We start from the raw sequence: 16,047 nt of genomic DNA, 5'->3' as shown, positions 1-16,047 counted from the left end.
TTAATGATGGCATTCACAAATATTAAATGACTTCCATCTAGGCATCCTTAATGAAAGTTAAGTGTTCTTCCTTTGTCACAGTTATGTTGAAATTCAATTCTTACTAATGAGACAGAGTTCAAGATGTGATGGAGAATGATGAGAGGAACAAAAAAATCTCTGATCTAATAAAGAATGAAGTTTTCCTTGCTTCATAGTCCGAGTAATATTCTTAACTCAAAAGTGAGGAAATTGCAATATATAGTTAAAAACATGCAGAAGATAGGAGCTACAAGAATACCTAAAAGTTTTATTGTTTTACTGAACGTGACGTTTTGGTTTTCTGTTTTAAAGGTATATGACCGATGGTGGTCTGGGTCTCTACACTCGAAGGCTAAACCGGCTGCCTGATGGCATGGCTGCGGTGCGGGAGACCATGCAGCGTAATACTTCCCTGGGACTTGGAGATGCTGACAGGTAAGGTCTCATCCAGCAAATGTAATGGCACCTTCGATTCGTGCTGTATCTAATGCATTTTGGATCTCTAAGATTAAGTAGCTTTGGGAATTCAGATACTGAATACGTGGATATAAGCTTCTCCAGAGTATTTTAGGTTATACGTTCACGGAGGTGTCAGGATAAATGCTGACTTTGTCTTCTGATTGCTTTGCTGAAATCTCACTTGGGTTTTTGTGCACAGGACGCAACCCAAGAAAACGTAAAACTTCTGTTCTGAAGCATTTGAAATAAAAAAGACCTAATTCTCTTCTCACTTCCATGGATTCTCCCAAGTCCAGTGATTCAGTCTGAACAGTCAAGGCGAAAGATCAGGAATTAGGGGACTAAAAATCCATAATTTAGGGGAGTGTGATCATAAAGGAAGCCAAGGAGATGGACACTAATGAGACCTATATTCTGTTAGAATTGAAATTAAAGGGTTAAATATGTTTGCTTTACTGGCATCAGCCTATAACAGCTTCTTTCCCTTCCAAATCCAAAGCCTGATGAGTGTTACTGTTGACGTAGTAAGTGAACTGTGTCCTTTTTCTTCCATGAGGGGCCCCTAAGTATAAAACATGGATTTTGAGTTTAAAAATTTGAATGAATTTCTGAACTAAAAGGTTTTTCTCTTTTTTTTTTTTTTTTGTTTTGTTATCAGTAAGTGTTTCCTGCACATAATGCAGTTGAGTGTGATATGACTGATGCTTTCTTGATAGCGATGTATGGGGTTACTAAGGATATACAAGTGATGGAGAATCTAGCCTTGTTTTCAAAGAAAGCCATGCTAAATTTGCTTTAGTGGTCTCTTGACATTGGTAAAGAGCAGGATGGTAAATCTCAACAAAAGATCCAAAACCTATTAGAGAATCTCAGCTCAGTTTCAATTACTAAGTCAACACATACTTGCCAGTTGTAAAATATGCCCGGATTTTTCAGGAGCTCATATCTGTTTCTGAAATTTGCAACTTGAAACCCATCCTCAGCCAACAGTGCTTGCTTCTGGTTGACCGTGGGTGAAGGCATTGCCACCTGGTCATGCATCTGAAGACGAATCAAGTATCATCCTCGCCTGTCGCCGTGGCTCCTGAACATTGCCACACTAACAGAAGCTATTGTTTACAATATAGAATTGGTCTAATATAAATTATATTATTGTTTAAGTAACGGTCAGCCTTCTGGAGAGCTAGCGATGCATTCTTCTTCATTGATTTGCTCCTCAGTCCAATATTTTCTGTGCTTGCAACACTACTTCTTCGCATGTGAGTTATTCTCACATTTTATTTGCTGAGCTCCTTCCCTGAAGATGCCACACACGAGGACTTATTACATATGTTCATCAAGAGAGATTATTTGTGCGTTTAAATATACGTCACTTAGAATGGGATTGTGACACGCTGAAATGCAATCCCTAGCTTATGTCAATTGTTTCGGCTTTGAAAATCATTCTTCCAGTTCACATGGAGGGGATGGACTTTACACGCAATAAAGACTCTGCATGACTGGCAATTTAGCAGCGACATGGGATCACAGAAAAATTACCCTTGGTCCCAAAGTTGTTGACATTATTATGTGTTGTTTTGATTTAGTCTTTTCTATTAATAATGCAAGCCTACTCACCTTATGCAGGAGATCGGTTTTCTGACGATAGGGCAGTGATTTAAAAATAACTCCTCTCTAGTTGCTGGGTGATCATGAAGTGCAGTTTAAATAAAAAAAAAAAAATTAATCTTGGTTTGGGCAGCAGTTTTCCAGGGTGAGAATTGGCATAAGGAAAAGGAGTTGAATGAAACGGTGCAGTAATGAATCGCTTTCTTCATTCTGTGAACGGAGGCAAGCAGGAGTTCTGCTTTATCAGTACGCCTAGAAAACCGACGAAGATTAAATTTAACTTGTTCAAAGCCGATGTTAATTGAATGCATGGGAGAGAAGGAGTGTGAAAGGCTATGAACCTTTGAGTATCAGGTTAATCATTAAAAAGTTATTAGAGGAATTTTTGCAATTTGCTTACTTGTTAGTTTTCTTGTGTTATTAATTGTAGAAGCTTCGTTGTGAAGCTTTTACTCGTTGGCTCTGGTAACAGAAAGCACAGACCTTAGAAGGTACATTTTCCCCTGCAGCAGGGAAATCCAAACAAGGCAATTTAATTTAATGCTTGAGTGCAAGGTTAATGGAATCATTGCACAACACAGCTGAGCTTATTTATTCACTTCAAGACAATTTGTGTTTGCATAGAACAAAGGCATTTTTAATGAAAAAAATGCCTTTTTATTTAGTTTGTGATTTTTTTTTTAAAGGTTGCAAATTAGCCATCTCTGGTTTTGTCTGTTCTATGTACGTGGACTCGGTGTGTACCATCTGGTTATTTAAGTTGATTTCACATTGTCAGGCGCAGCTGCTTGATCTGAGTCTTAATTCTGCCCTTACTTTAATGTACGTAACTTGTGTTTATGAATACGTATAGATAAGAGGGAGGATATTTGAAACTTAGATTTGAGTAAATCTTTCTGTAATTGCTTACTTGTATAACCTATTATTTAGATAAGTTAATTCAGACTTGTGCTGACTTATCGTATCCTTGCGAATAGGTTAGGAGACTATTAATGACAGTGAACTTGTCGAGAGTAACTTTCATGCTGTTGTTAGGGAAATGTCTATATGACTTCTTTAAAAATCCTCAGTGATGAAGTGCATAAATAACTAGTTCCAAGCACGATTGACTTGGATTGTTTCACTTGTACAATTTAATTTGAGGTTGTGTGAATTACACATATTTGCATAAGAGTATAAGGCCTAAAAGGGTCTTCCCAGCGTCTCACTGTAAGGACCTGTCTCATCAGAGAGCACGTTGCATTGTCTTGCTGCTTCCAACAGCTACAGCATTGGTGGGCTGTAGGTACAGCGTAGCTCAGGTATTGAGCATGGGTGGGATTGAGTGTTTCTGTATCACGGTTCAGATCGATGATGACTACAGTGACAATCTTGGCACGCTCTTGTTGCTCTGCACTTAAAACAAGAGCGTGTTCAGTTTAAGTCTCAGAAGGACTTGTGGCTGAAGCTGGATCCTGGCAGTCAGTAGCATCTCAGTAGGATTTCCTGCTTTTGGCAAGATTTTTGGATAATCCCAGAGGCGAATGTGGAACCAGGAGAGGAGATGGACAGGAAGAAAGAATTGGAAGTGAAGCAGAAACTGAGCAGAAAGCCAGAGGATGTTCCATGCAGAGCACAGATATATCACTATTAATAAGAACGTCATTGCAGATTGTTTCAGATGCTGTTTCATAGTAATTTCTACAAATGGTAAAAAAATTACGGTTTTCAAAAATAGCTGAAGAGTAGTATTTTGCTGTTGTTTTGCATTTTATAAAAACAGATTAAGGTTAAATGTCTCTTGGCTCAGTTAGTAGACAATGCTCCACATTGATTCGTGGAGTAAACCCCTTTGACTGGGAGTATGTTTAAGTTCACCAACTGCAATTTAATTTCTGGAATCCTGTTACAGTGATGAGATTACTAAAAAGATGGGTTAGTGTTCAGTGCTGGAGGGAGGTTGGTGGACTGCCTTCATGACCATGGGAACCTGGATTGCACTTCAGAAGAGCTGAAAAGCAAGTCGAAGCAAGTCGTCAAGTTGGGGGGCAGTACTGGCCTGTTCTGAAAAGCGGGGAGAGAAGATGACACTGCTTTTGGAAAGAGGCAAATTCCACTGAAAACAGGATTACAGACATGGTTTGATGGGTATCACACAAGAAGCTGCATCAAATTTTCTTCTTTTTAGGTGCTACTTTATTGTAGACAATGGGAAAATACTAAGATATTTGAAAGAAAAAAAGGAAATTTTTGTTAAGATATTCTTTATATAGTTTTATAGTGGGATAAGGCAGCTTTAAGTCTTAAGCGTGGGGTTTTTTTCAGTTTTTCCTCTTAACTGAGCCAATGCAGCTAAAATTAAATGGAGGTGTCTGCAAGTCCTGGCTTTGCAGATGAGGAGTTAGGTCCTCAATTCACAGAGCATATCTGTTAGGAATGCTTATCCCATCACTACCTATCTCATCATAGCTTTGCTACTCTAGCAATGGTAGCATGGCACATAAGAAAAGGGGAAAAACAGAGAAAGTGTGTCTGAAATAGCGATATAGACTGGATAGACTGTTCTAAAATGTTAAAACGTGACTGGGTTATATCTTAAACTTCAGGTGGACCCAACCGTTGTAAAAATATGTAGCAATAGATATTCCTGCATTGTAATGGCAGTGGAATTCCCATCATCTCCTTCCTCCACAGCATCTCCTGCTCCTGCAATGCTCCCTCAGGAGTGTTGACATAAGTGTTTGTGGAGTTTCGCAGTAAATGAACTTGCAGGGAGATCCATCTGGGTATATTATGTGAATGGGTTTGTGAAGGGAGGATGTCCTTTCTGTCAGGAGGAGTAACTATATCCGTTGAAGTCATCTACAGAGCTCAGGAGATCTCAGCTCAGAAAGATGCTGCCAAGCTGTTAGCACTCTGCCGGAAAAATTGCTTGCAATCAGTTCACAGTTCCTTCACTTCCAAAAAGCCCTGGCAATTGTACTTGCATTCAGTTGTTATGATTAAAATAATTTATAAATTCTGTTTTTTCCATTTTTTTCTTTGCTAGGGCAGTGGAACACCCCTATATAAGGACCCGATACGCTAAATAAGCTCAGTTTTCTAGAAAATAATTTCAAAGTCTCTAAATTGCTTTAAAATAAAATAGATCAAAAAGTAAGTGAAGTTCCAACACCTGAGCATTCATTGCTCACTGTATCTGTGCTCTGAGTCACTGCAATTTGTAAAGAGATGCCCGTGTATAGTTGCTTAACAGCAAAGTCACAGGACTGGTGAGATTATTCATGCCTAACAGATTATCTACTCTGCCTGACCATCTGTTTGGATTTTATCACTAAGTTAAAAAGAAAATACTACTGTTTCTAAAGATGCAAGTCGCACCTTGGTACCTATAGATACCCATCTCTCTGTCTTTGAAAGATCCCACCTTTATCTTGAAAACTGACTCACAGAAACAGGGAAATTCACATTGCAAAGATTCTTTGAAGTTTATGGCCTTGGGATCTGCTGATTAAAATCACAATACCATATACTTTTATTTCCCAAGGAATCTTTTTACAAGCTATAATCCAAAGTGGTTTTAGGTTACATAAAGTAATTGCAAAGTTAAGCAACAAATAGTAGTTGAAAGCAAAGGTAGAGTAGTGTACCCGAGGGCTGAAATGAGCAGTACCAAACAGGAAAAAAAAAAAGAAAAAAAAAGAAAAAAAAAAAGAAAAAAAAGACATTCTACTTGCAAATGCGGCAAGGTTAGTCAAGGGAAGCAATGTCTTTTGGCAGATCCGTTTCAGTGGGCTAAAGATGACAAACTTCTGGGCACGTAAGCTTTTCTTTGGGTCTGCAACAGAAGCAAGAATTTTCATTACTAAATACAAGTTGAAGAAAAGTTGCTCTAAATTTACATGGATGTAGTAGTAGTTTAGACTAACTCTTAAAGACAGACAGTACCTAAGAAGCAGAAGAAGATTTAGCAAGGAAAGGCACAACGTGATGTTGGTGTGCTGCAGAAAAGAGAGATACAGATGATTTATCCCCTGTGTAACACGGAGGGGTTAACTGAGGAGAGGGAGCAAATTATTACAGGCTGTAAAGGCTGTGTCTTTATTGAATCTATGGTTTTTAATATCCACCAGAGTTATTATTTTAATACTCTCGTTTATTCTTTGAAGATGCTTTATAGAACTCCCTTGAGGATGAGAAGGAAGAGATCAGAGATGAAGTGGCTGTGTGAGAATTGCCCCCCTTGGGGTAACCAGGTTCTTCTCAGCTTTGTGGCACGTGAATTCCTTCAGTGGGCACAGTAATATTGTTGGTGTTGGGGTTTTTTTTCTTTTTGGGGATACATGTGGTACGCTGAATGAAGTATGCTACCTTCGGGAAAGTACTTATGTAAGATTTGGAGATAGTGTCCATTCTGTTTAGAGAGTCATGATGGTGTGGAGATAGATTGGAAAGTTTTGTTGGTTTCTCGGGCTTGGTCTAATTTTACTCTTTGTGTGATGGTCGGCAAAGCATTTGCTTCCAACAGTCAGCTTAGTGTGGTTGGGGACTGTTTGAAGGCTAGAAAGTTCTGAGGAGAGAACAGCTTAAAGTAGAAGATAATTTTCCAACGGAGGTTGTATTTGTTTTAAAATTTCTATCCAGGTTTTAGATTATCACATCGTGTAGCAATAGCAGGTGTATGATTGACATGGAGGGGGTTGGTACTTGAAGCAATTTTGTGCCTAATGGTTAACTGACTTTTTGTAAAAAATGCAAGTTGTTTTTCCTATGGGACAGTCCCTTTTCCATGTATCCATGGCCAATAAAAAGAAGAGTAGATTTTACTGCAGTTATGATGTTTGTGCATCCTAGAAGCCAAGAATTATCCTATTCTTCTCTTTTAACTCATACCTGGTTTAGTAGCTCCACCGGCTGACAACGCAGTTGAGAGCAGGTCTTCACCTCTTTCAAGAATTTCTTCCAATGAGGAGGTACAGTTCTACTACTCACCTCTAAAAACAAGCCAAGCAAATAAAACACCCAGCAATTGCAAGCTGTTCTCTCCAAAATTAGTAGATAAGTAGATAATCTTTACATGCTTGACTGTCACTATAGTTTTAAAACCCTTCTTCAAAATTGCTTTTTTGCCTAGATTTAAACACTGAAGAGATAGCCTAGATCTAGGCTTTAGGAACTACATTTCTTGATGAAACATTTTTTTCTTCATGCCATGCCCCCTGCTTTTATTACTGTGATTGTGATTCTGCACTCCTTTTTATTTTAGGAGGTATTTCCACCTTTGCTGTAACATCTAATTAAAATGCTTAAGTCCGGAGCTGAAGTTCGTTACAAAGCTAATGGCAGGTGCCTTAAGGGAGCAACTCATTGCGGTTAAGTTAGGACTTTCTTTCTGCCGATACATTCCACTGTGGACAGTTTGTCACTTCCCCTGGAAGGCTGCTGTGTACAGGTGAAGGGACCTTGCCTTTTGCAGAATTGTGGGTACTGATTCTGTGGAAATAGGAAGAAAACTGTCTAATTTAAGCAGCTGTATAATTTGCATCTAGGGATGGCAAAGTCATGATCCCACACCACTGGAACTAGATTTTCCTGAAGTGACGTTACGTTTCCTTTCGTACGTACCCGCTTTATGTGCGTAAATATAAAGTTGATCTAATTGCCGATTGGGAAGCTCTTCTGAAACCCCCAATATTTCTGGTTCCTTTGCCAGAGATCAGCACTGTCTTTTCTGTTTTATGAAGCGGCTTTTAAAACACTTTAGGCATGTGGGAAATTAAGCTTGTATTCCAAGGGTAAACAAGATTGTAGATACAAAGACCGTTTTGAACTGTATCAGGGTCTTTGTGCTTTGCATGACAAACCAAAGAATGCGAAATGCTTGCTGACATAGTGCAGACTTTGTTATTTGGTTTTCCATGTCAAATGGCAAGAGAGTCAACATAGTCTCACAACTGACCTACACCACTAACCTCTGAGTTTGGGATTTGGAGATTGAATAGATAAAACTAATAGCAGACAGCTGTCAAACTCCAAAAGAAAGATCCCAGTTTTGGGCTGTTTGATGAGCTTGGAAGCTCATTGTGGCTGTAAAGCAAATTTCAAGACAGATTATTTTCTTCAAATATTGTGTGCGTTACTAAATGTCTCGTTACCCCAAAACCTAAAGATTCTACCTTTGGTCTTTATTTGCCCTTCTTAGATATTTTGTTGGGGCTTTGGAGTTGTCCGTAATTGTATGTTTCATTAGAATTTTTCTTTAGTGTTTTTTGCTTCTGTTCTACAGCTATGTATATATATTCTTTTGTGATTATAGTAATATTCTATTAGTATTAGCTTACATGTTAATAGAAATATTAATGTTAGTAGCCAGGACCTAAGCTTTCTGTTTAGTGGCTGAATGTTTCCTGTAATCGTATTGTTTGGAAAATGATATTGAAATTCTGAGTCCAAGTGTAAGATCTTCCGGCATGCTCTTCTGAGCTTTGGGTTTTTTTGGGTTTTTTTTCTTTACTCTATTGGTTATGTTTATTGACTATTCAGTCATTTATTCCCAGTCTTGTCCGCTCCAGTGAAGAGCTTTCAAACATGGTGTTGGGGACACCTTCTGTCATCGGTGAGAAGCCCCCAAGGAATTCAGGATATCCGGGTGCTTTGAAGGATCCATTGCCTGTGGAGGGAAATGAGACTCCTAATTTGGACAGCTAACTAATGTTTAAAGTTGGGTGGTACTCATAGTCCTGTATATCCAACACACATCTGCAGCGTAGCGGGAGAAGCTGTTAAAGTATCCACAAGTTTGAACTCGTATTTAGAACGCTGCATGTTTCATAAGCGGTCATCTCCTTCAGCTGCCCTGAATGGCAGCTCCTGCGTTAGAAGGTAACAAAGTACCAGAGATACGTTTGGGCTGACTGGTGTCAAAAGAAAGGTATGTGTCCCCAAACTAGTATTCGTGGAGGCAGAAGATCTGTTCAGATAAAATGAAGGTTCGCTCCCTATTTCTGTGGCACTTGAGGAGAGGTGCTCTCTCCCCTCCTCTCACAGACCTTATCTACCAGCTATAACTGGGTTGTCATAAAGAGGGGAAAGTCTCATTTCCCGTGTGTGCCTGCACAGATAGAAGTGCAGGAATCGGGGGCTATGGAGCATGTAGAATGAGCGTTTGTCCCCACTGGAAGGACTTTCCGGCTCTGGAGAGCAGCTCTGCTGCATTTTGCAGTGGCAGGACAAAAGTGCATAACTATATTTTTGCTGTCCTGGGATTTTGGAGCTACTACGTTTACATCAGGCCATTCCTTGGTGTCACGATAACTTCCTCGGGGGCCAACAAGCTATTCCATATTGGGGATCCGTACCCTTCTTATCTGTAAACCCTGTTCTGCTCTTCTCCATTCCTCAGCTTCCTGATGGTACAGGGATTTTCCAGCAGTATGATAAGGTGACTTTGTGACCTTCTTATGACAGCTTGTAGGATTCGCAGCGAGGCTGAGACTCCGCAGAACAAGTAGTCACTTTGCTCCGGATCTTTCTGAGTTGAGCCCCAACATCCCGAGGCTTAAACCTCCCAGTGTTAACGCAGCTGCATGGGGCTTAAAAATGCTCTGCTATTACACAAACAGGCATTAAGTCTTTCACGTGATGGTCTTATGTTGCTGAAGTATATACAGTTAAATATACATTTGGCCAGGATAAATAATTACATACTCTACAGCGGAAACTCTTGGAGCCACATTGTGCTGTTACAGCGGTATTATGAGAATGCATGTAATTTGTTTTTATTAAAGTTTTTGATATTCTCACTAAAAATAAAACATCTAATTTTATTAATAGTGATTGCTGCAATTTGAGACTAATTAATTTGACGTAAGTGGCATTGGAACAGTGCGAAACCTGTGTGCAGTGTTAGCATAGGGAGCCTGAGTAACTACCACATTGCTGGAGGCTATGTTTATGTGTGTCCAGGTATATATGGTCAATAAGTAGCCAGAGGATCAGCACTAAACATTGGAAGTCTGATTAGTGCCTGAGCAAAGTCCAAGGGCTGAGGTCAGCTCTTTTTAACTATACGATTTTTTTTGTTGTTGTTGTTTCTTAACTGACAAAGGCTCAGCTCAGCAGGTCCTGTGGAGTTACCATGTGCTCTCATCACCCTCAAGTAATATTTTTATCTTTTTAATCTAATTTTAACTTTAAAGTTTATCTTCTCTGATTATGTTGTTAGCTTACGTTAATTTTCATATATATCAACTAATTCATTTATTTTAGTTTGAGGGAAATGAACAAACCACCTTGAGTGTTCAAAAAGGTTTTATTCCCTCTTTCATGTTCATTGTCAAGATTGATTTATTCTTGTTGTGAAACTTGCAGCTAGAAATACTCTTCGTAATATGACTTAATGCCTTAAACATCTCTTTGAAACTATTGATGTTATTTGATACTATCAAATAATATGTGCATGCATAGTTTTATGTTTCATTTGCATTTTTATGCAAAGATTTCATTTTTATTTTCAGAGATGACTGAAATATAATGTTGCATTTGCAAAACTGGAACTGTTTTGAATGCAGAAAGGAAGAACACATTATTGTCAGGAAAGAGCTAGAAATGTATTTGTAGACAAACTGTGTATCTCTATGGAAAGAGAGGAGAGGGAAAAGGAGAAGGAAGAATCACCAACATGAGCCTCTGGGAAAGAGAGATGAGTATCTCGTGCCAGCTGAAGTTCACAGAGGTTATGTTCATTTAGGAGAGCATTACACTCTATTTAATCCATATTTTTGGGACCGTGGGGATTCTCTAACTACTCCTAGATAAAGAATGTATCTATCTGTTTGTGCTTTGAGAGCATTTCTGAACCAAAGGACTCATGAGATGGATTGGGTGCTGGCAAGAAATCTGTGTTTATACCTATCTGATGTCTTAAATGTGCATGCAAAAGACAGACACAAATTTTCTGAAATAAGATTGTGATTTCAAGCTGAAGGCAGGATATGAGTTCTGTGCTCTAATTACTATTGAAATTCTTTGTTGGCTTCTAATGATAACCACTAAGCCACTTTTTTTGTTAATGTAGGTTAAAAGCAAGTATGCCATATGGCAACATGAAGTTGCCTGTCATTGCTTTTGGTCAAAGCATGCTGGTGGTTTGGCCACCAACATCCGGAAGGTAGAAACAGAGGTGTCTTCCACACTGTGGCTTAGAGTTTGGGTCTCTTTCTGCAATAGCTTCTGACCATTTCTCAATTTAGTGACAGTCTGCTTCTCTCATGGTTTTATGGGCTGACCTTACGCTAGCTGTAATGAGCTAAACATGTGACTAATAATCATTCTTTCCTGTGAGTCATACCATATGTTTTCCCTCTCTCCACCACCACAATTCCAGTCATACTTGACCCAGTTATTTTTCCTTTCCTACATCATCCCCTCTATGCTACCAAAGTGTTTTCTCTTGCAGCCATTTCTCTCTTTCCAAGCAATGCATTGTGCTTTCATTGGAGGGGTGGGATTTCTTTGTGCCTACCTTTGTCCTCAATGAATTTCTGAAACCCAACTTTGTCCATGAAACGTGTTTGAATCTTAAAGTCACTGCATGCTTTGGATACGTTCTCCTCTTATTTAATGACATCAGTATCTGATTTCACTTTTAGATTTTAACACTGTTGGAATGACAGAGCTTGCAATACATGGTGATGTGGTGAAGTTTATTATGGCAATGTATATGTTATCGAATCATTTCGGAACAAGGGATTATTTTAGAAAGAAAAAAAATGAGAGCCAAAGGTAACTTACAACTTGGCTAAGCAAGGCTGGGTGAGATCATGGGAGGAAAACAAAACTTTATTTGGACATTTTCAGGAATAGGAATGAATTGGAGCTATAACTTAAGTAGAATGGATGAACATAGAGTGACTTAAGGAAAACCTCTCTGCACTTACTGACTTGTCTACTGGACTCTGGGAAGTCTGTCCTTTGAGGCTTTTAGAAATCTATATGAATCAAAGCACCATCACACATTTGAGGCATGGTGGTGTGAATAACCAAAGAGGGGTTTTCCAGATGAATCTTTGTTTATCTCATTATTAATACTGAAGGCAAGGACTTTCCTTGTAGTTTAATCTAACCAGTAATCTGTTTGGGTTTTTTTTTTCTTTTTTGTGTGTGATTTTTATCCTTTCATCCTATCATCCCTTGTGCAGTTCACTCCATGAAAGTCTCTAAACAAAGATATCCAATGACCACTCCTTAATTCTAGAGGAATTCACAGAACTAGAGCTGTCTTTATCAGTACTGGTTTATGTTAAGTCTCTGATAGCAAAGTGAGACACCATTTCACAGCTCAGCCTTAACAAGATGGCCACGTTCTGCTCATATTGAAATAGGACAGATTGATGAAAGACTGCTTTAAAATTATTTTCATTTCGTTATTGCGCTGGGATAAAACAGAAAATAAGGGTTCTTGGTTTGTTTTTTTTCCCATAGACAGAGCAGTGATGCAGTGATTAAGGTTGTAATGTAAAAAGCCAAGTTAAGGTCTCTGCTGTGCCTGACGGGAGCAGGGATCTCAGGTTTGGCCTCCTCTATTTAGGTTGTTTCTGTAAGAATATTTCTCTCTGTCTCTCCGGCCAAATTATTTGCTGGAAATAATATCAACACAAGATACTGAAAGGTGTTAATTGGACTCTTGGCTATTGTGGAGCTATCAGGCCACGGAAGTGGGATGGAAAAAATTAAGGTTGAAGTCCTTGAACTCCCACATCTCCCCTGGATGATTAGCAACGAAAATTAACAAAGGGTCCAAGGGAGTCTTAGTGTTGTGAAGAGTTACATTTTTTAATAAACCAACAGGATATTTAATGATATTTAATAAAAAAATTCCAAACCATCTCTAAAACATGACTGTAGCAGTAGCAGAACTGGCAGTTTGAGAGTTTTATGTAAAGCTTGCCAAAGTAGAAGGGGGGAGGAGAGTGCCTTAAAACCTCTTGTTAACAAAATGAATTTCCAACTGAATTCCAGTTGCTGCTTCTAAGCTGCTTTTGTGTCACCGCTGTGGTGTAAAGGTGTTGTGTTTGGTTAGAAGGTAGGCTTACAAAGTTCTCAGGATCTCAAAGAATAACGAGTGGTAGGGAACAATTTGAGCCTATGGATGTATTGCATATGAAAAATTGCGTTAACGGAAAATGGAAGTTGTGCATAGTCCACCTGCTGTGACAAGCAGACAGGGGTTCCCCAAGAAACAGCCATCATCGTGGTAGAGCAGCGGTCTATCTCTGCAGCAGATTTGTCTCCTGCAGTCAAATAGGAATCATAAAAGGGGGGGGTGGGAAGCGTCCCATTATAGAATGGTTTGGATTGGAAGGGACCTTAAAGTCCATCTAGTTCCAACCCCCCCTGCCATGGTCTCCATACCCTCCACTAGCCCAGGTTGCCCGAAGCCCCATCTGACCTGGCCTTGAATGGATGTATCAAAATCTATATTTACAGGCAATTTCAGTTCTGATATTTCCCTTCCAATTTGTCCCACACCAATTTTTTCCTTCTTCAGGCCCACTTGAGGCTTCTTGTCCCTGTTCTGTTGCTTCTGTGCAGCAGGTCCCAGCCTCCAACTTCAGAGTTTCCATCGAAATTTGTTTTCCCTTTACTATTTTTTTTCCACATACTATTTTTTTTTATTTTCCACATACTATTTTTTGTCCCCATACAGTCTCAGATTCACCTCTAGACTTACTGTCCTTGTTCTCCAAGGCCCTCCAGAATCAAATAAAAAAAAAATTTATGTTGCAAGACAAGGTTTCTCAGGGACGATCGATATAACTTAATAGTAAAATCATGTATCTTTTCTAATGATACTCAGAAATTGTTGTGCTATTTTTAACTGAGCCCAAAGTCTATCCTTAGGTTGGCATGCAGTTTGGAAAACCTCAGGCCAAACAGCTCGATTTTGGCAAAATGATAAATAATTGAAATCATTCCCCCTGATAATTATTTCATTACTGTAAGACAGCCATCTGAAGCAGAGGGTGTAGCCTCAGAGAGAACAAACATGCGGCAGGGCTGGGGCTGGGGAAGGAATTACTGGGCAAGGAACAGTTTTGCAAGTTTTTTTGCTCTTGCAGAACTATTAGGAAAGGTTCAAGAGTCCTGCAGAGACCTTGGGACCTCAGGACTTCTGCAGGGTGGGGAGTGGAGGGAGGGAACAGAGATGCAGACCTCTCGGCTAGCAAAACTGATCCAGCCAGAAAGCTTTGCTCAGACCTACTGAAAAAAGTAAAATTGTGCTTTTCTGTTACATTTCATGGCTGGAATGATTAAAAGGTTAAATTCATCTGCAGTATGATATGAGAAGGGTGGCACGACATTAAAAAAATTGAGTTCACATGGCTGAGCTTTTGTTTTCTCGCACTTTCCCATTTTGTCCCTTAAAAAAAAAAAAAAAAAAGACAGAAGCCTACTGCTTTTAACTTATCAGTTCAGAATTAGAGAGATAATGTAGGTGAAGTTGCATATATTAACAGATCATTTAAACAGCCCGCAGTTCAGTGATGGTGGGGGCGGGAGGGGTATGCAGCACCATAGGAGAGGCTCCGCTGAGCTTTGAACTGGATCAGATGCTTGAGAGCAATTAAACACACAAGATTTCCCCCTTTAAACAAAGGCACAGAAGGGAGTCTCCCTGTTTTCTGTGCTGTTAATCATCAAGAGGAGAGAAGAATGTGCAAACCGAGGAAGAAAAGATGGTGGTGTATAAAGGAAGGATGTTGGACCCCAGCAGGATGCCTGCTTGAGTTGCATCTCGATAAATAATAAGCACTTGTTATGCTAATAGTCACTATTTTCAATAACATGATTTGCATACAGATCATATGCATGTTAATTACAGTCTGCACATAGCCAATAATGCACATCTTAGTTTTTGTCTTTAGCATTTTCTTTTGTAAAACGATGCATCACGTTAATGAATATTGCAAAGTTTTCGAGTGCAAATAAATCGCTAATACAATGAGCAGCAGCACGCCGAGCCAGATACGCCCTGAAGATAACCACACATACCAGAGACCTTCACGGAAGAAACCCAGGGTTAGTGGCACTCCTGGCACTGACAACATCTGTCCTTGCACCTGATTATAATGAAAATAAAGTGAAACAAAAGGGGGCATGAATGCATGATAATGCAATGATGTGTGATAATAATTAACCCCGCATTGGCTAATTACCAGGTGCCTGCTTGTGTGTATTGCCGTGCCTTTATACCAGAGCACAAAGTTTAGTAGTTTTATACTGATTTTATGGGTGAGGACAGGTGAGACCTGGCTCTGTGAAGAGATAAAATAGTGTGGGCAGAGGTACTTCTTGAAAAATGTTTGAACACGTCGATCAGAGCCATGTTTATGAGAGATCAGTGCTTTAATCTTGTGCCCATAGTATTTCTGACCATTGGGAAGACTGGACTTTTGGTGAGCTGGGTCTGAAGGGCAGCTCCTCCTATTCTTTCTTCTCTTCCCTCCTTTCCACACATCTTCTGGATGCCTAGCATTTCTCATTTTGTTATGTGTAATTGAAAGTTCCCGCTTGTCCTCCTGACCTACTAACTTAAATGAATAAGACAAGTAGAACTCGGTCCATAGGATGAGAATGGCTAGTGGTAGAAAAGAATGACACCCTATAAAATACCTATAGTATCTTGGGAAAAGATCTAAGAGTTGTTATCTGCCATTCCAGACTAAATATTTAACATAGTCCATAAGGTATATAATAGAAATATTTACCAGTTAGGAAACTGTAAGAATATAACTTACAAGTTATTGCCAGATTAGTTTTTCAGGTATCAGATAACGATATCAGGTGTCAGATAATCTGGGCCCTATAAGGCACAGATGTTTGGAATTAGTAGTTCACTTTCAAAAGAAAATAACTGTTAAATGCAATAGCTGGCCACATCAATATTCAGTTGTTATTGCCACTGATGTTCCCACGTCC

General features: G+C 39.3%; 1 protein-coding gene across 7 annotated transcripts in view; it reads left to right on the top strand.

The window, feature by feature from the left end:
- Window positions 1–16,047, top strand: part of NAV2 (neuron navigator 2) — a 406,583-nt gene that overhangs the window by 317,714 nt on the left and 72,822 nt on the right. For all 7 annotated transcript variants that reach the window (XM_075755360.1, XM_075755358.1, XM_075755357.1 and 4 more), the window contains one exon: window positions 334–456. In XM_075755360.1, coding sequence (XP_075611475.1) covers window positions 334–456 — 123 coding nt within the window. The remainder of the gene's footprint in view (window positions 1–333; window positions 457–16,047) is intronic.

Source organism: Balearica regulorum, chromosome 5, assembly GCF_011004875.1.
Source record: "Balearica regulorum gibbericeps isolate bBalReg1 chromosome 5, bBalReg1.pri, whole genome shotgun sequence".
Taxonomy (NCBI): Eukaryota; Metazoa; Chordata; class Aves; order Gruiformes; family Gruidae; genus Balearica; species Balearica regulorum.
The sequence above is the reverse complement of the archived record's forward strand: the minus strand, read 5'-3'. Positions and strand labels throughout refer to the sequence as shown.